The sequence below is a fragment of the Psammomys obesus genome, unplaced genomic scaffold (genome assembly GCF_907164565.1).
Source record: "Psammomys obesus unplaced genomic scaffold, mPsaObe1.curated_primary_1811, whole genome shotgun sequence".
NCBI lineage: Eukaryota > Metazoa > Chordata > Mammalia > Rodentia > Muridae > Psammomys > Psammomys obesus.
Window position 1 is genome coordinate 7269815 of NW_026590809.1, and position 19600 is coordinate 7289414.

General features: G+C 46.6%; 1 protein-coding gene across 1 annotated transcript in view; it reads right to left on the bottom strand.

Moving 5' to 3' along the window:
- Positions 1-479: 479 nt before the first annotated feature.
- The window catches only part of Isx (intestine specific homeobox), a 24628-nt gene continuing 5507 nt past the window's right edge, over positions 480-19600 (bottom strand). Inside the window, exons 4-7 of the mRNA XM_055609055.1 lie at positions 18563-18917; positions 3565-3716; positions 1465-1581; positions 480-782 (exon numbers count right to left, since the gene is read on the bottom strand). Coding sequence (XP_055465030.1) covers positions 546-782; positions 1465-1581; positions 3565-3716; positions 18563-18917 — 861 coding nt within the window. The 3' untranslated portion in view covers positions 480-545. The remainder of the gene's footprint in view (positions 783-1464; positions 1582-3564; positions 3717-18562; positions 18918-19600) is intronic.

Consider the following 19600-nt stretch of genomic DNA (forward strand, 5'->3'; position numbering starts at 1 on the left):
GTCAAAGTCTTATGGAATGTGCTAGACAAGGTCCTTGACATCTGTTTGCAGGCAGAGGTCAGCATCACACTTTGGCTAACCTGGGCAGAATCCGCTCTGTCCAGCTTCACACTGTTTTCAAGTGCACAGTACTCAGTGTTCAGTTCAGACATGGGTGCATGGGTGTGCAGCCCCTCCTGGGTCTCCACATGCCTTGTGCTTCCCCAAGGCTCACCTCTCCTAAGTTAGGGAGAGAGGTGTCCTCAGAAAATCTGGCTGGCTGCTGCTACAGAGGAGATCCGGCAGGATAAGAAGAGAGAAGCTTATTCTGCGGTTCAGTCCCAGCCCTCAGGCAGCCAGGCCTCTCCACAAGGACAATGACTGGCTGGTGAGATGTGTGCTCTCCTTTGCTGCCATGGCTAGCACATTGTTCAGTGGCCAGCTCTGGGTAGCTTCCTGGGCTATGGGCCATTGATGGATTGCGGAGGGATTTTCTCTGAGGTCCAGGGCTATCCGCCATTGCTGAGAGAGGAGAGTAGCTTGCTCAGGAGGAGAGAACCCAGTCCCTATGTTGAAGTGGCACAGATGCTGCCCCACTTGGGGTGTGGAGGTGGCAGGAAGAGGGTAGGGACATAAGGTTGCTGGGTGTGAGAGCCAGGCAGGGGTTGCAGATCCCACGGGTGCCATGGGACAAGGGTGATCTGGGCAGGGAAACAGCCTGGAGTGAGCTGAGTCTGAGAGAGTGGGCAGAACCCTGTGGGAGGCATCAGCATGGGCAGAGCAGGGGGTGTCAGGACAGGACCCTGTCAGGAGAGAGCAGAGGGGACTGATGAGTCCCAACCTTTACTGAAGACTTTCCCTGCTGCCTCCCAGGTGCCTCCATGACTCAGATATCTGGTGTGACTACCTCGCCCTGCCTCGCCTGGGACTTTTAGCATCCTGTGCAGCCCACAAAAACCTACCTGGACCTAATTCTCACAGCATGAATAGCCACCATGTGCCTGGGATGTCACCCCAGTCCTCAGGGCTCCACTTCTTCAGTGGCAGGCCATGAATAGGGTGTTCCAGATCTTAGTCATTTCATCCTGGCAAAAACTTTAGGACTGACCTCTAAGGAGCAAGGTGACTGTTGAATGCCACACTGGGATGTGGGATTTGAACCAAGATCTGAAACGGGGCCATCTACTTTACAGACGACCACCCAACCCCTATGTTCTATGCTTTACCCTGTGACTGTTCTGGGAACTGTGAAGTTTTGTACAAGTTATAAAACCAGCCCCTCCTGTCACTCAAAGGGAGAGCCAGCCAGCCACTTGCCCCGGATCCCATTTTCCAGGCATCTCTTTGACCTTCCTATTTCTAGAAGGATTTCCGTTGTGCCTGGTACTGCAGGCACCTCCCTCAGGGCTTCCTCACACCAGGGCCTGGTTGAGGTGCTCCCAACTGACTGTCTCTCTAGCCCCATTTAAGGACTGGGTCACTCACAGCCATGTCCATGTTTGAGGGCAGGGCCAAGCTGGCTGCACCAGGCTGCTGTGAGGTGCTGAGGCTTCCAGTCTTCTCCTGCTTCCTCCACTTGGCTCTCTGATTCTGAAACCAGATCTGTGGTCAGGGAAAGAAAACAGATGTGTGTAAAGGAAATATATTCCAACTGATACTTCTGGTGCTTTTGCTACAAATGCAGAACAGTGATATCCCCTCCCCCAAAGTCGCATCATGGGAGGGGGCGCTGTTTGCATGTGAAGTCTGGAGACTTTAGGGAAGAGACTAGAATAATCTTCAGGATGGAAATGGGGTGGGGGCATGAGTGATCACTGAGAAGGGCTGGGTGGGGGTCTGCCGTGAACGGAGCTTAAAGGGGATCTTAGACCCTGTGAATAGCTGCTACCAGGAGACAGGAGCCCTCTCATCAGACTCATTCAGTTTCCAATGTGAAAAATCTTGATTTTTTTTTTTTTTTTTAATGTGAGTGCATTTGGGTTTTGAAATACTGTGCAGGCCAAATAAAACCCATCTGTGGGTTATTTTCCACCAGCAGGCCACCAGTTTGCAACCTCTGTGGGCCACTTGGCATGTATAGGTTGAATATTGGCAGATCTCTGCATTCGTGGGTGCCCTGATGGTCTCTGACATGTAGCCATTTGTACTTGGTGATTCTGGGAGGCAGGTGTTGGATTTTAGGCTTGATGGCAGGCACAGGTGATAAACACTCAGCTGGAGCACAGTTCCAAATGGGAGGAAAAGGGGAGCCAGCTAAGGCTGGGCTGGGCTCTAGCCAGAAGAAAATGAGGTTGATTAAAGAAGTGGGTTCCCTAGTAAGAGGAGCAGGGTCTGTCTCTGACATGAACTCAGTGGCTGGCTCTTTCATCACCTCCCCATGAGTGGGGAGCAGCCTTACCAGGCCACAGAGGAAGACAATGCAGCCACTCCTGATGAGACCTGATAGGCTAGTGTCAAATGGAAGGGGAGGAGGTCCTCCCCTATCAGTGGACTTGGGGAGGGGCATGGGAGGAGATGAGGAAGGAAGAGCAGGATTGGGAGGGCAGGAAGGAGGGGGCTACAGCTGGGATACAAAGTGAATAAATTGTAATTAATAAAAAAGTAAATAAATTAAAAAGAGTGGCACATAGGGCTGGACCTCTGTTTTGATTCTGAATGAGAACAAATGAACTACTTTTTTTTTTTTTCTTTTTAAATGATGTAGAAGCCTTTGTGTTCAGAGAGAGTGTCACAGCATTACAGTGGATATGACAGACTCTCTCATGCCGGCCTGGGACTTGTGAAACAGAATGTGTCTAAAAGAGGACACCAGGTCTACCCTGGAGGTGACAAAGGGCTATTGTGTCTCCAATCATGGACACAGGAGTAAATACTCCAGTAGATTAGCCAGTTAATGCTAAAACCTTATCTCTGATCGTAGATCCTTGGTCTGTCTACTTCTCTGCTTCTACCAAGGGGACATAGATGTGTTTTATAGCTACGCTTGCTAACAGTACCCTGATAAGTACCTGCCATTCCAAATGTTTGAGTGGCCCTCAAATTGAGTGTGATTTACATAGTTTGAAATCACTAAGAAACCAAGAGAATAATTTTATTTTATAACACCTGCAAAATGTATTAAAAAAACAAATTTCAACGCTTGTAAATCAAGTTTTTTGGAAAGTCAACATGCTCACTTCTTTCTACCTTGGCTTGTGGTTGCTTTCAGGCCACCATGGCAGAGGAAATGGCCCTCTCTGACCGTGACTGTACGTCTAGCAAAACCCGAAGTGATTACTCTTAGTAAAATTGTTGGTTGATCCCAGTCCTCGCCTGTTATGGCGGATAGTGTGACTAACCTTTAGAAGCACGGACAAGCCAGGAGAGAGGGCGTGGGGACAGAAATGGAGGGAGATCACCGGTGCCTACCTGCTTCATCGCCACCCCAAAGGAGAGATTCCTTACTAAATGAGGTTGGTCTCATTTCTTGGAAAGTAACACTTGGCTGTGATGACTACTCATGAGAGGAAGACCAATGACAGTTTCAATTGGGGCAGTCTTGGAGGGCCGAGAACCCAGCATGAGACTGGCTGGAAGGTGGCGTACCTGTACTCGAGCTTCGGGCAGGTTAATCCTGGAAGCCAGCTGGGTGCGGACGTGGATGTCGGGGTAGTGGGTGAGGTGAAAGAGCTTCTCCAGCTCCTGTAGCTGCTCCGTGGTGAAAGTAGTGCGAACTCTCCGTTTATTCTTCTTTTCCTCTGTTGGAAAAACCATGCAACTTGGGTCAGTGACTTTGATGTCAGCCCCTTGGGGAGATGTTCATGTTGCTTTGTTCTTCCTTCTCTGAACCTGTGGCTACTGCTAAGTCTTGGTTCCTGGTTTCTTGGAATTGGAGAACATTGTCTTCTAGAAGAATTGTCTTCTAGAACACCCTCTGGGCTGACCCTCTTCTCCACATTGAAGTCAACTTAACCTTCTAGAAAATTCTCCGATTCTGTGCCTTTCGTCTGTTCAAATCCCTTTATGGCATACCCTTGTCTACAATGGGAGATGGCAAATCATTGTATTTTTAAATAAAGTTTTATTGAAACCTAGCTCTACATGTTGCTTCTGTATTACCTCTTTCTGCTTTTGCATTGTAATGGTGGCATTGAGTCATTGCATCTGAGAGCATATGGCTATAAAGACTGAAATAATTACAATCTGGCCCTTTACAGAAAAAGTATGCTAACCTTAGCTTAAAAAGTATAGGCTGAGCATGGCAGCAGCAGGGACTCACCAATATGTCTCCAATCCACCTGTCTAGCTTTAATTCCATTTAGGTCTAGTTCTGCCACTTGTGGGCCCCAGCACAAAATGAAATTGTAAGGATATCTGTCACAGGAGGAATGTCTGTCTGTCTATCTATCTATCTATCTATCTATCTATCTATCTATCTATCTATCTATCTGTAAGTATGTATACATGCCTGTGTGGTATGTGTGTGTGTTTGTGCCCATGCACACTTGTACACAGAAGCCACAGGAAAACAAAGGGTGTCCTGTTCTATCATTCTTCATCATAATCCCTTGAGACAGGGTCTTCGACTGAACTTGGAGCTAAGTTAGCAGCCAGCAAACCCCAGTGATCCTTCTGGCTCTGTCCCCAGGGTGTTATGGCTGTGCACGTGTTACATCCTGCTCTTCCCCATATGTGTGGAACTCAGGGCCTCATGCTTGTGCAGCAAATGCTCTTACCCACTGAGTCATCTCAGCTCTCATGGTGGCCTTTCATTTCTTATTTAATTTTTAGAGAGGCAGATTACATGAGAATATTCATTGGGTATGCTAGTCTTTACAGGGTCCTGGGAGTTGCCCCAAAGCTCTGGGACATAAATATTTAGTGGAGAGATTTGACCCTCTTCTGCAACCTGGCACCTGACCTTGAATGTCCTGGAAGCCAGCCTTCAGCCAGACTTCCAAGGTGGAAGTAAATAGGGGCATGGGACGAAAGCCTTCCTAGGACAGCAGGAGTGGGAAGGAAGCATTGGCGGTGAGTGGACGCTCCGTGTTTAATATCCTGGGATTTGCTTAATGTCTCCCTGGACGCCTAAAAGACAAATTCTCACCTAAAATTGCTGAGGAGGTAAAGAGAGTGACCCTATGTATTAAGCTCTACTTGTGGGACCTCCTGCTGGGTGCGTTCCTCTGTGGAACCCTAGTGGGTACTCACCCTGGCATAGCCAGTTCTACCTCCATCTGCCAACCTGTGTACCTGGCCAGCCTCATACAAGTTGTTCAACTGCCTGACTTTGCAGCACACCCCATAGGTATTTTCCTCCAATAAGCTCATGGATCTCGGACAGACTGATCACTTTCTTTGTCCATAATTCTAATTTCTACAATTTCTTTGGGACATAAATTCAGTCTTTAAAGAAAATATTTAAATATTTTGTTCTTTGACCTTTACCTGACTTTGGGTACATAGGGTTCAAGGCGAGACATCAACTGATGGGCCTCAATCTAGAAAAAGTTTGAAATAAATATTTTTGTCTACAAAATATGAAAGAAGTAACATTTTGTAGTGACAATTAAAAAGCTAGAGGTCCTTAAAAATTTTGTAATAGTTAATATCTACTGTCTATATTCCATGTACAAAACTCTACTTCTTTCAGATTATAGAGCAAACGGGTGATAATATCTAAGTAAATGTTTAAAAAGGTGAGCAAGTAGAAAGGGTTTATACATAGAGGAACAAAGTGGTACTACTAGTGATTATATATTATTCTCATGATGGTGGACATTTACCAAGGGAGCAAACAGTCACAGCCGTGTGTGTGTGTGTGTGTGTGTGTGTGAGAGAGAGAGAGAGAGAGAGAGAGAGAGAGAGAGAGAGAGAGATAAAAAGGAGTTGTTGGGGCTGGAGAGGTGGTTCAGTGCTTACGACCAATTACTGCTCTGTCAGAGTCTGGATTCTGGCCCTCACCTTGGGCAGCTCACAATGCCTGTAGCCCCAGCTCTAAGGGATCTGACTCACCCTCTGGCCTCTATGGGCACCCACACAGACATGCAAACACACACAGACACACATCGATTATAAAAGGAGATAAGTAGTCTATGCCCTTGCTCCTCCCAGGGAGCTCTTTCAGAATGGGAGACTTGGCCAATAGCTCCTCGAGGAGCCAAGCTACAGGGGTGCTGGTGGAGCCACCAAACGGTGCGCTTTGTTTTCTGATCAGGGCTTCTGAAGATGGGGCCGCAGCAGTCTTAATTGGAACAATTGCAGGAGTGTAGAAAAAGCGCAAACTCTCAGCGCAAATGGTCTTCACGTTCAGGTGATGATGATGATGGAGAGTCTAACATCTCCCAACCAGGGAAGATGCACACTCATGCTTGGAGGACACAAACATACTAGGAGGCAATCCATGCTTATTTTTCTGGATAGCGTACTTCTTAAAGGTAGGAGCAGATCTCAGATTAACCAAACAATTCCTAGGGAGCGCGTCATCAGTATTTGCTCCAAATGATTAACTTGTTCCTAAATCCATGGAATAGAAAAGACATTTTGGAAACTATGCCTGAAAATTTTGTAGGACATCTATTGTCATGTGTCAGGTAGATGAGTGATGAGAGCTGAAGTGGCCTAAAAGGAGAGGTAGCATCCGAATTCGGCAGAGGAACTGGAGTAGGTACTCCATGGAAGATGCTGGTACTTAAATAACTGAAAAGATTCACTAACATTCCTCTCCACTTTTTGGGGGGTGAGTGTGTGAGCTTGTCAGCAATCCTGCGGTCACTGGATGGTAGAAACCACATCACAAGACCCAAACTCACTCTGGACTTACCTACACAACTTGCACACATTTAATTCACTCTCTCTTCTTGTTCTGGCCATCTGTAGGGTGAGGTAGGAGAGGTGTTGAATGATAGATGACTAATGCTAAATCTACCCTGACCTTCCACAATCCTTCTCTCTTGGGATGCTTGGATGGGGACCTTTTGCTGAGGAGGAAAAGTGCACACAGCAACCAGGGACACTTTTCTTTTTCAAAATTAACCATGTTGTCTTCTCCATTGTAGGAATGAGATTGTGTGGTCTCACCCATCCCTAATGTTCCCACTCTTATTGTCAATCCACTTTTAAAATCTCCTCAAAAATGCCAAAGCCAATGGGAACTGAGGGAGGATCAAAGTGCAGATTGCCACTGCTGGGAGTATGATGGATGGCTCTGTGCCCACCTTCTAACAGGCACTGAGGGCCTGGATGTGGGTGAGGGACCCTAAGTAGCCAGGCTTAAGAGGATTGTGTATATTCATTCATTCATTCATTCATTCATTCATTCATTCATTCATTCATTCATTCAGTGTGGAATGATGAAGAAAAATTTTATAAAAGTCATTAAAAACACAGAGAACATTCTAGACTGTCAGGGCAGCAGTATCCTGGGAATATAGAGTTGTTGAGTAGAGGACATTGAAGTCAGTGTGGAGTGCAAGACAGGAAACAAAAGAGCATGGCGATAGAACGAGAAGGTAGGTTCTACCAAGAACGAACAAATGCTTTCATTTTCTACAAGAAGAAACTTAGGCCATCAGGTGTTCATGCTTAAGGCAATTCCTTGATAAAATATTTGCTTCAAGTAATTCCAGCACTTGCGGAGGCAGAGTCAGGTGGATCTCTGTGAATTTGAGGCCAGCCTGGTTTACGAAGTGATTGCAGGACAGCCAAGGCTATACAGAAAAACCTTGTCACAAACAAGTAAGTAAGCAAGCAAGCAAACAAAACATTTGCATCAAGTTGTTTGTGTGTGTGTGATACTGTTTTTAAAGGATACAAGGCTTTTCTCACCCACAGCATGACTCTGTGAGCATCATGTGGAGGCTGAATGAAGAAGAGAAAGGATCTAAATCCTGTTCTGTTCAGTGCTTGCCTGCTGACTGTACAAAAGGACTGCCTCACTCGGTACAGGGTGGCTAGAAACATCTTCTATGTCATTGGCTTGGAACCGTACGTGCTTGGGATGGACATTTGTTTCTGAGAGATGATGATGGTGATAGTGGTGGTATGAGGGTATCTAGTGATCCCTCTAAGAAAAATGATGGTACCTAAAATTCACACTCGTGGGAGGCTGAGCTCCAAATGTTGCAGCTTTCTTGGCTCAAGACGCCAAGGCCTTTTCCCCAAGACTGGATGTGGGTTCTTGATTTTAGTAGTGAATGCTGATTGTTTTCTCCTTATAACATGATGTTTTTCCTTAAGTTTATTGTGATTTTTTTCATATAAAGAGTTTTTTTTTAACAAACAATATATTTTGATCATATTATTTTCCTTTCTGATGCTGATTTTTATTTAAATTCCCTTTTTGGGAACAATCCCAAACTAGAGAGATGTAAATGGTAGTAAGAGAACTCCAGAGCTGAGGTCACTTCCAATTTTTGGGCTCCCAACCAAGGCCAGGTCCAGTTAGGGGAGAGACAGATAGACTTGAACCCGAGAGTCAGGGAAGCCAGTTTAGGACCTGAGGCTGGACTTCATGCAGAGAAGTTAAGTTTTCAGAGCTGTATTATTTAAAATAGCTGCTGCTAGCTCAGAGCAACTATCAAAAGTAAGCAAACTAGAGAACTCCACTCCTTAGCCATGTATCCATTGCAGGACAGCCAAGCATGGTGAGGGGCTACCATGTTGGATGGTATATCTGTAGAGCAGAGCCATTCTGTGCAATGTTCTCACTGGGCTGCCCGCTGGACTCCTGAAAGAATCATGTTAGGGGCCAAACTTTGTGTTTTTTTCCATTACAGTATCACCTAATTGTCCCTAAGCTACAGGAAAGGAAGTACGATCTTACAGGTGTGGTGACAACTTTGACGGTGCCATCAGAATCTGAAGTATAGACTTTGCCTTATTTGCCTCTCTGCCCGTGCCTGGGAAGGAGGACGGTGCAGTGGTAGGGACTGTGTTGAGATTCTCTGGGGGATTTCTTTGAATCAGTCTCACCGTGGACTGCAGGGCAGGGAGGAAGAGGCAAGTGCACCATCCAAAGGGACAGTTCGCACAGGATGAAGCTCAGTGCTTTAGCTTTTCCACCATGTGCTGATAGAGGTTGCCAGAGGTGAAGAAGGTCGATGCCAGGTGACAGATCATAATGGGTCATGAGAGACAGGTTCGGGTACTAGGGGAAGAGCAGTGTAAGATGATTGTGGATGGAGACGAAGTGGAACGTGATACAGCCATGTACCTTTGAAGCTTCAGGGATTTTGCTCATTAAGACATTAAAAATCTGAGCCTGCTGGGGAAGTTGGTCCAGGCCCAGGATTGGGTCCTTCACAGCAGCAAGGACAAGAGTGTTCTGTATCCCTGCCCACAGTGGACTAGGGATCATCAGGTTCCATTTTCTCAAGCAGGATGGGTCACTGGGTAGAGAGTGAAGCAATCTTTGGGTTACTGTCTAGGCCCAGCAACTTCTTCCCAGATTCCTGGTGAAGAAGTCAGGAAGCTCAAGGCTCTATCTCTGCCCAGCAGCCCCATCTTCTAAGATGGACCTGGGGTGGGGGTGGGGACAGGGAGAGGTGGACGAAGGCAGTGGGAACTGCCACCTTTTTCATGGCATTTCTGGCCATTGTTAATTCTGGGAGCAGTGAATCACACTCGAGTGAGTCTTCAAAGAGACTGAATCAGCAGAACTTAATTAAAGCTGAGCGGTTTAGCACATTGATCATAAGAAATACACAGTTTATGCAGGTGATTAGGCCACCTAATTATAAACAGGTGTTTCTTCCTCCGCACTGGACTCCCTCCCCTGATTGCACCTTCTCTGTGGTCTGCTAATTGGCCCTGGCTGTGCAGCTAAAGGTCCAGAGGGTTCTTTGCCTCAGGGGAAGCCTCTGGGAATACACTGTCCTTGTCACTGAAGGCAACAAGTTCATCACGCAGGGTATTTTGGGCGAAATTGCAGCATTTCTGTAGGCTGGAAATACCTGACACATGCGAATGGGATACAGCCAGGGGACCCTCGTGCTGGCCAGCACCAGCCTCTTTTTTCTAACCAGTCAAGGACTTTGGATGGCTCTGTTTGTACCCACAGAGTAGATCAGCTCTTCAGCCTGGCAATCAAGGCTAGTCCCAACCTACCTTCTACCAATGGCGCCCCTCCCTATTCCTTAGTCCCAGGATTGCAACCATACCTGACCACATCTGGATTTTCCCCAACTGTCCATAGCCTTTCATCCTCCAGATGTTTTCTTACTGCTCTCTATATCTGCAATAGTTTGTCTGGCAAGCTTCTGCCACACCTCAAAGCACAAAGGGAACAGCAACTGTTCCCTTCCCTCCCAGGTCTGCTGTGAATCTCCTAGGAACAACACGACATATTTGAAAAGAAATGAGTGCTAAGTTTCAGTTTTCAGCAAGCAGCCTTCATATTTAAATTTCTGTCTTGGTGTCTGGCACCTATCAAAGTAATGACAGTGATCACAGCTAGATGGCTGGATGGAAGTACTATAGTTACATTTTCCTGAACATTTTAATATGTATTTCTATTTTCTGCAATAAACACTTTTTTTGTTAAGTAGACAAAAGAAAGAAAAGAGGACAGTGGAAAGGGATGAGAAGAAAGGATACAGAAAAAGACAAATGGGAAGAGACCCTGGAGAAGCTCCCCAGATCTGGGTTTGCTGGAGGCTCCCACTGATGACAAGTGTAGTGGCTCCTTGTGGGAGGCGTGCAGCTGGGTATCTTCCGTACGTGTGACCCTCTTTTATGATATTTTATATATGGGACTTCAGCAGGTGTGCTCACACACAGGTACAGTACATAGACCACACATATACTGCATACACATATATTCCATACAACACACACATATATATACCATAGACACATATAAAGCAATATACCATGCACACATGTATATATTCCACACATGTCATATGTACACCCCTACACACATGCAAACATACACATATATACACATACCACACACACACATCATATATACCACACCTATATACCACACCTATGCCACACCTATATGCACCATAACACATATACCTCACCACACATACATACACAACCCTGCACACACATCACACTCATGCCACACACAACACACACATAATACAACATACACACACCCATACACATACATGCACACCACACATATATACTCTCATATACCACAGACACACACACACAACACAGACACCACACATATAAAACACATGCACATATACACACATGCATATACATACAAACACTCCCTCATGGTTTCCATCTCCATCTTCCTTCTCTGTTAAAGGCAGTTGTCTCCTACCAAAGTGTGTAAGGCACACTGGGTGCCCTACCCAAAGTAGCTGTGTTCTTCCAAGTCAGTGGAAGCCTAAGCTCTTTAAACATGACTTTTAAAAATGCTGATGCACATACTGAAAGGCAAGGGCTGGGTTGGCTTGGTGTGGTGGTTAGAGTAGGAATGGCCCCATAGACTCATGTGTTTGAATGCTTGGCAAACAAGTGTCGGGACAATGCTGTTGGAGGAAATGTGTCACTGTGGAGGTGGGCTTTTAAGTCTCCTATGCTCAAGCTACACCCAGTGTGGTGCACAGTCTCCTGCTGCCTGCGGATCAAGATGTGAAAACTCTCAGGTACAGCACCATGACTGCCTAGACCTGGCCATGCTTTCTGCCATGATGATAATGGACTAAACTTCTGAAACTGTAAGTCAGCCCAGTTAAGTGTTTTCCTTTGTAAGAGTTGCTGTGGCCATGGGGTCTCTTCCCAGCAATAGAAACTTTAACTAACAAACTTGGCTTTCAATCTGCCTTGCTCTTTTGTCTCATGTGACTTTGCCTGGAGATATTTAGATGGAGTCACACTGAATTTTACTGTTTCTTGTGAGAAACACATTTCCTTCTCTTCCTGTGACTGCCATCCAGGCTTCTCTCCTCTCTGACACCCTCCTTCTGCAGAGCTCACCACTCCCTCTGTGAGTTCTGATACCTTTTGTCAAGTTCTCATTTCTGCTATATCATTATGACCAACTGTCATGACATTCTTAGGTCTGATAAGATGAAATCAATGATAGAGGTTTCAGGGACAGAGTGACAGGTAAGTTTCATGTGCAGTCATAGTTCAACACCAATGCATTTTTCCTTCCTGAGAAGTGTGTGTGTGTGTGTGTGTGTGTGTGTGTGTGAATCTACACACTTCACATGTTCTACCACGCAAACCTTGGACCTTCCCCATCTTGTACTTTGATTATTCAGAGAACAATACAAGCTGTGTATCCAGAGTGTATGACACAGAAAGTACTTGGAACTTGTTTTTATTCCATGAGAGAATCCATGTTTACTTAGCCTTCCTGCCAATAACACAGGAATTCTTTTTGCTAAAATCTAGACATATCCAGAGTCACATGGCTCTACAAACAGAGAGAGGAGCTGTCTTTGATCAATAAATGACTAACAATTACCCCTTTTCCAGAATTATTAGTATAAAATTTCTATAGGAATATACCATTGAAAACAAAGAAAAACTTCCATACTCAGAGACTGCAAGCAACCTATTAGTACTGAAAAGAACCTTAAGGCAATAAACCATCACCCAAGTGTGGAACAGTGTGATGGAGGAGGTCAGCAAGGAAAAGACACCACTTTACACCCAAACACATGCACTTCCACCAGCTACAGCCTCTGGCCTCACCTGACTGGTGTGAGGTGGCTATCTTGTCAAAGCTTGGTCAGGAAGTCTCTCCTTTGGGCATTAAGACTTGGGACTTGAAAGAGCTTTGGTGCAGTCACTGTAGGATGATGCCACTCTACAAGCTATTGGCAGTCATTTGGAGGGTACTAGTTTGCAATGAGAAAGAGCCAAATGGCAGAGAAACAGCTAGAGAGACTAGGTAGTGTTAAGGTTGGGCTTCCATCATAAACCCTGCTGGCTTCCCAGGCACAGTGTGGAAGAATGTTTAATTTTCTCCAAGGCTGCCCACATCCATCTCCCCTTTAGCTTACCTGAGACTTTTGCTGTTGTTGTTGTTAATTGTAGTCAAAGAGTTCTCATTGATACTGGCCATATACATTTTCCAGCATCACACTCAGAAAAGCTTGTTCATTCCTCTTGGAATACAAAGTAACAATATCCCACCTCTTGCTGGCTTAGCAGACCCATTGTGGGCTGGCCTGCTTCCAGTCCTGAGGCCTCATCTCGTCTACCAGCCCCGCCTGGGCTGCTATTCCCTTCTCACTCTAGAGATTGCAAACAAACCATTACCTCCCCCAGGAGCCTTCTTCTGGGAGGCGTGTTTCTGCTACAGTATGCAGACTGTCCCCAAAGACTCACTTCCTGGAAGCTTGGATCCCAGCCCATGGTGTTGTGAAGTTCTGAAACTTTAGGAAGTGGTGACCAGTTCCTGGAAGTGGTGATTCAGTTCACTGTAGCTGTGCCCTTGAATAGTGGGCACATTACTACCATCCCTTCTTCCTGGCATGGTGTTCTCGGCCACATGCTGAGATGTGCTGTGCTGTGCCATTATAGGCCCAGAGCAATGGGGTCAATAAATTGCAGTTGGAAGCCCAGGAAATGGTGGACCAAAATGTCTCTTTTTCCAAGTTGGTTTGTAGCGGTGGTAGTGGGGGTGTAGAGGTGAGATCCATGGGATCCAGAGGAGGCAGACAAAACCTTTGGCAGAAGTACCGGCATCCATTTACTACAGTTTGAATGTGTTCGTGTATGCTTTGAACAGTTGGTCCCTACTTCTCCAGGTTACTTTGAGAAGTTGTGGTAGCTTTTAGAGGTGGGGAGAGGACGTAGGTCACTGGCATTTGACGCCTTTGAAGAGTATACAGGGTTCTAAATCCCTACTCTTTCTCTGCTTCCTCCCATGTGGTGAGTACTGCCTCACTCCACACTCCCACTATCACGGCGTTATACCCAAGAGCATGGGGACTAGCAACCATGGATCAAATTCTCTAAAACTGTGAGCCCACGTGAATCTTTCTTCCTATAAACTGTTTATGCCAGGCATTCTGTCACAGATATATAAAGTGACAAGTATAGAATCTTCCTGTCCTTCCTGTCGACTTTGATGGTAGACCCTGGGTCCACTTGTCAGTCAGACAAAGCCAATAATCATAAAGTCATGAGGGACACTGTGCTCCTTGGTCATAGGCTCCAACTCCAGATGTCAGGGGAAAAACATCTGTCTTTGAGTCCAGGAAATTCAGAGGAGAAAGTGAAGGCTAATATTAAAAGGAAAGAGAAGGGAGAAGAGAAGGAAAGGAAAGGAAGAGAAAAGAAAAAAAGAAGAGTAAAATAAAAGGGGCCAAAAGTGAGAAACCTGTGATTTGGTGGGATAGTGCTCCCAAAAATATGTGTCAGTTTAGACTCTTCAGAACAGTGGATGAAGCTTTATTTGGGTACAGTCCCTGTAGATATAATTAAGGCTCTCAGGATTCGGTCATACTGGAGTTAGGGTGGGCATAAATCCAGGGACTGGAGTCCTTCAGAAGAGGAGGGACAACAAACCCCAATCAGAAGGGGGGGGAGGACTCCTGTAAAGGGGGACACAGGCTGTCAGGACCACAAGCAGATGGGAGAAAGGGAGGCATGGATGGGAGTTTTCTTGTAGTTTCTAAAAGAAACTAACTTGCCTATGCCTGCATTTCAAACCTTTGTCCTCTGGAATGAGGAGAGACTACATATTATTGTTCTGAAGAGATTTATACTGTGGTGGCTTGTTACAACAGCCATGGAAACTAACCAGAGGAAGGGGAAGAAGAAAGAAAAAGGACCATGGGAGGGGGCACGGGTTTCAAAGAGTGAAGACGTGAGACATTTGAAGGGAGGAGAAGGTTAGAGGCGCATATGTTGTGGGTGGAAAGAACGGGCCTGAGAGAGTAATGGGAGATGGTGCAGAATCAAGTGGGGCAAGTATGTGGGACCTTGAGTATCCCAGTAATAATGTAAGGACCAAAGAGCCTACTGTCTGCTTTCTACAAATAAAGTTTCATTAGAACACAAACATTCCTAAGCTTTCCATATTGTCTATAGGTACTTTCAATCTCCATGGTAGAGTTAACTGTGACAGAAATCACCGTCAAAGCTTAGAGTTATAGTGTTATTTTTTGCAGGAAACAATCTTGCTGACCCTCACTGTTTCTCAGACACCCAGAATGCCACTCTGCCCCTAGCCAGCTTCATCAGACAAGCTGGGCACTGCTTGTGTTGGCACTGCTCCATGGTGAATTGGCAAGAACTTTCTTGGTTTTTGACCACAGGCTGTTATACGTGGGCAGTCATTGCCTCTGGTTTTATTCACCTTCATCTCTTTCATTGCCTTCCTGCCCAGGATACACTTAGCATTTCTTCACTGAGGCTGTCAAACAGCTTCATGAGCAGGGGGAGGAATGTAAGAGGATTTCTTAGAGGCTAGGCAGTCCACAGAGGCCTACCCCACTGACGAGTCTCTGCTGTGGTTCCCCCTTACCCTCACCCCCTTCCCCCCTGGGTTTATGATGTCAGAGGTTCACCAGTGGGATAGGCAGAGATGACTTTTTCATTTTCATGCTCTGAACTTCCAATGTTGAGAGAGGCTTCTTTTGGATTGGCTGTCCCTTGACTTTGGAAGGTCCCTGTGTTTCCAGGGGCTAGAGGAGTAAATGGGCAGTTAGGCCCAACATTCTTTAACAAAGACAGGCTTAGATGTTTCTACTGAATTGAGATCTGAGAGGGTCATGAAAGTCCCCTCAAGAGTGAGAAGATGGGGAATGAACTTTATTTCTCCTTGTTGAGAAATTTAAGGCGGACAGCACCTCTGCTTGGTCTGAGAGCCTGAATGATAGGCCTGGTTCTGGCTCTTGATGAACTTTAGATTTGAACACCCCCCTTCACCTCTCTAAGCCCCAGCTTCCTCAGAGAATGCCCTGCACCCCAGGTCCATCTGGGGTTTCCTAGAGTACAGATTTGAGGTCTTGCCCCCTGAGCCAGTGTCGCCATCATGGCCATGGCATCTGAAATGTCACAGTCAGTGTAAGCTCCTTACATGATTCCAGTGGCAGGGGCTAGATTAGTTACTTTTGTGAAGCTGTAACTATAAAACATGATAGGAAAAACTAAGAATGAAAAAAATTCATCTGGTTTCTAGTTTCAGTGATCTGTAGTCCACCATGGCAGGGGAGGGATGGAAGAGCAGCCCAGGGTATGTGACATTGGGGGGCTTTTCATATCATTATAGATAAGGTACAGAATGAGAGAGAAACTTAGGGAAGAGGACCCACTCCTAGTGACACAGCTAGCCCTCATCTCCTGAAGGTCCTCTACTTTCTCAAAATAGTGTCACAGCTGGGAAACAAGCATTCAAAACATCAGCCTATTGGAAAGATTTCAGATTCAAACCCTCACTGAGGACAGTGAGGAACCTGTCCTTTTGCTGCTCTTCTTGGGTGTTTTCCTACTTGGAGGGTTCTCTCCTGGAGGAGGGACAGAACACAAGGAGTTCAAGGGCACTGGCAAATAGCAATACATCTGGAGTTACACTTGAGGCTCCTCAGGTGTCAGGGAGGGGCAAGGGTGGTTGACAGGGTCTGCCTCTTGGCCACCTTGCTCCCTTCCCACGTGGCATTGTGGCTCAACATCCTGCAGGGAAGAAGTCTCTGCTAAGAAAAATGACCGCCAAGGATTCCTCTGGGGTTTTCCAACAACTAGTTTATTGTTGACTCAGTCAAGGCATGTCAGAGCTAGAAGAACTTTATGGAGACCTAGCTCTGCTGCTTCATGTGACCTTTGAGGAAACTGAGGCCCAGATGGGGAAGTGATTTGCTGAAGGTCTTCCTGAGCATCAGTGCCATATCTTTTTCAGTTATCTTGCCATAACTGAAAAAGAGGTCAGTTTTCTTGAGTCCCTCCCCTGTACACAGCGCATCCCACAACCTTCCCCAGGTTACCTTTGTACTTGCTGCCATATTGGCATCCTGTCCGCACTAGTGTTTGCTTCAGCATTACTCATCTTTACTTTTTGTTTTGCGCAAATATACCCATTTGAAAAGAAATCTTTCTATCCTGACCACTACTGGTTAACTAGTACCCTTTGATACCATAGGAAGTTAGGGGTGGTAGTAACTACAGAACTATTGACCTAGTGGCTTTTCATTGGAGAGTCCCTAAAGTCATAATGTACCAACGGGATCTGCCCCAAGGGTTGGGAAAGCTAAATTCTAGCAGGAGGGTCATATAGATTTAAATTATGGCCAGAAATAACTTTCCACCCATGGCCTTAGGCCTCCAGGCTTCAGTGATAGTTGTAAGTGCTCATGTGGTTTTTGTGGGTGATTTATCTCCTTTTTAGGGTTTTCATTCCAAAGTGGGGCTCACATATTTGACCAAGAGATAGAACAAGTGCTGTGAGAACCATGGGCACCTTTAATGCTGTGGCTGTATTTTGTCCAGCCCTTTCTGGTGTCTGTTCTGAGCTTAGCAGAAACATACACATTAAACATGGTAGGATTGTCAGTGGAGTCCTAGAAAGACTACCAGGATCAGGGGCACCACATTCTCTTATTGTGATAGAGAGGGTAGTATTCATTTATATAGCTGCAGCAGGAGAGAATCAGGTTAGAGCCCCTAATGAACTGGCTTCTGGAAATCCTCAGTTGACTGGAGGACACCAGTGAATTTCTGAAAGCTGAGCTCAAGGCCCTTTTCTATTAGGGAACCAGACAGCTTCCCTCCTGCTGGCATTACCATCACTCCTGGGTCTTCCTCTTGCCTGTAGCTGAGCACAGCCTCTGTAAGGAACCTCTGTGGGAGCCTGGCTGGGGGGAGGGCTCCCCTGAGATTTCTACCCAGCATTTTCCTAGATAAAAGGGGTGAGAAAGGGAAGACCCGGGCCTGGTGTGTGACACTCCGCGGCTTAGACTCCTGACCAAATGGCCCTTGAGATTTCATAAGCACCCCCTAAAACTCCCATTCCCTGAGCTGTTCACAGGGTGAAGCTGAGATCAGAGATGACGGGGGCTCTTCTACAGTCAACAACGGCAGGCTAAGGTAGGGCAGAGAATTCCCGCTCCTCAGCTCCCATAGTTAGGGGTATCCAGTGCTGGCTTGAAGGAGAGCCTTATTTAGGTGCATGCCCTTGGGTAACTCCAGACTTGGATATAGGGAATCTGAGGACAGACCCTGGCAAAGCTTCAGCTAGTTGAAGCCATGCAAGCAGAGCTCAGCTCATGGAGAGAAAGGGCTAGAAGCAAGGGTTTGGGATTCCAGGCCCTGAGTTCAGATTGAGACTTATAGGTTTGTACTTGGCAACTTTGTCCACTTCTTTTCGTATTAGTCTAGTTATCATAATTTTTTTCCCCAAATGAAAGGATAGTGCCTAGCACCTATCAGTGCCGGGCAAATGGGACTGACAATTTTTAGCCATAGCCTGGTCATGAGAATAAGCTCCAGGTCCCTGCATTTCGGAATGGCCTATGTGCTTCTGCACTCCGAATACCACAGTTCTGCATTAGACTGAAAGGCTTAAAAAGCAGTGGCGTAGAACCCACTATCCCTTTGGATGTCACAGCCCCCTATTTTATTTACAGGGACTATTTGAGCCTCCCCAGAGAACAAAAGAAAATGACCAGGAATCACTTACCTTGGGGCTGATCCTGTGAGGGCCTCTCCAGCTTGGAACGCGGGGTAGTTGTCTGCCTGCAGTCCTCTCCCCCTCCACTCTGTGGTCTGGGTAAATTTCTTCTCTCTGTGGGCCTCTTCAGGATTGCCTCAATGGAGAAGGAGAGGCCCAGCTTCTCTGGAGCCTCACAGTATCCTGAGCTTTCCTTCTCCATGGCCCTGGCGATCGCAGGGCCTGCCGTGGCCTGCCTGGACGGCTGCTGGGAGGGATTCTGTGTGTGTGTCCAGGGTGACGCCAACAGAGGGTGCTGTACTTTCTTCCTGGAGCTTCTGGGGACCCAGAGGGCACACAGAGGTGGTGATGAGGGATACTGATGCTGGGTGATTCAGGCACAATTCCTTGGACACAGAGGCTTCCATGGACTTCGTATACTTTCAAGACAAGGAGGTGGCTTCCAGCAGAAGATCTGGCAGGTGCTTGTTCTGTGTCCTCAGGTCTACAGGTGTCACCAAAGTGGAGATTCAGTTTTTTAGACGTGGCCTTCTTGGAGGCGGTGGCTTTCACACTCACCAGTCTAGGCAAGGAGTCTGGCGATCACTGCTCAGGGTAGCAGAGAACAAAGAGAAAACAAGCAGAGCTGGTGGGATGAAGTCACTGCCTAGAGATTTAGAACCAGCATCCACCTTTGTCCTCTCTCTGACTTGTGTCTCCTTCCTTGCTGGCCACAGACAGTCCCTGGGAAGTTAAGGTGCCACCTATGGGTCCCAGGTGGCCAACTGAGCCTAAGTCTCTCAGCAGCTTGAGGGGTCTTTTCAGATGCCCTTCTGGACTTCCTCAATCCAGCTTCCAGTTTCCAGAATGAGACTTCCAGGGCACCTTTTCCTCTGCAGATCTTCAGGTGGGGGTTAGGGGTGATGCAGGAGTCACTGCCAGGCCTGTGTTTTCTTTCACAGACCTCAGGCCTGTGGTCTGACACTTCTCCAGTCTTCTCTGGGCTGGTGTTGCCCCTCCCCTCCCCTCCCTTTCCCTCCCCTTCTCTCCTTTCCTCTCTTCTCCCTT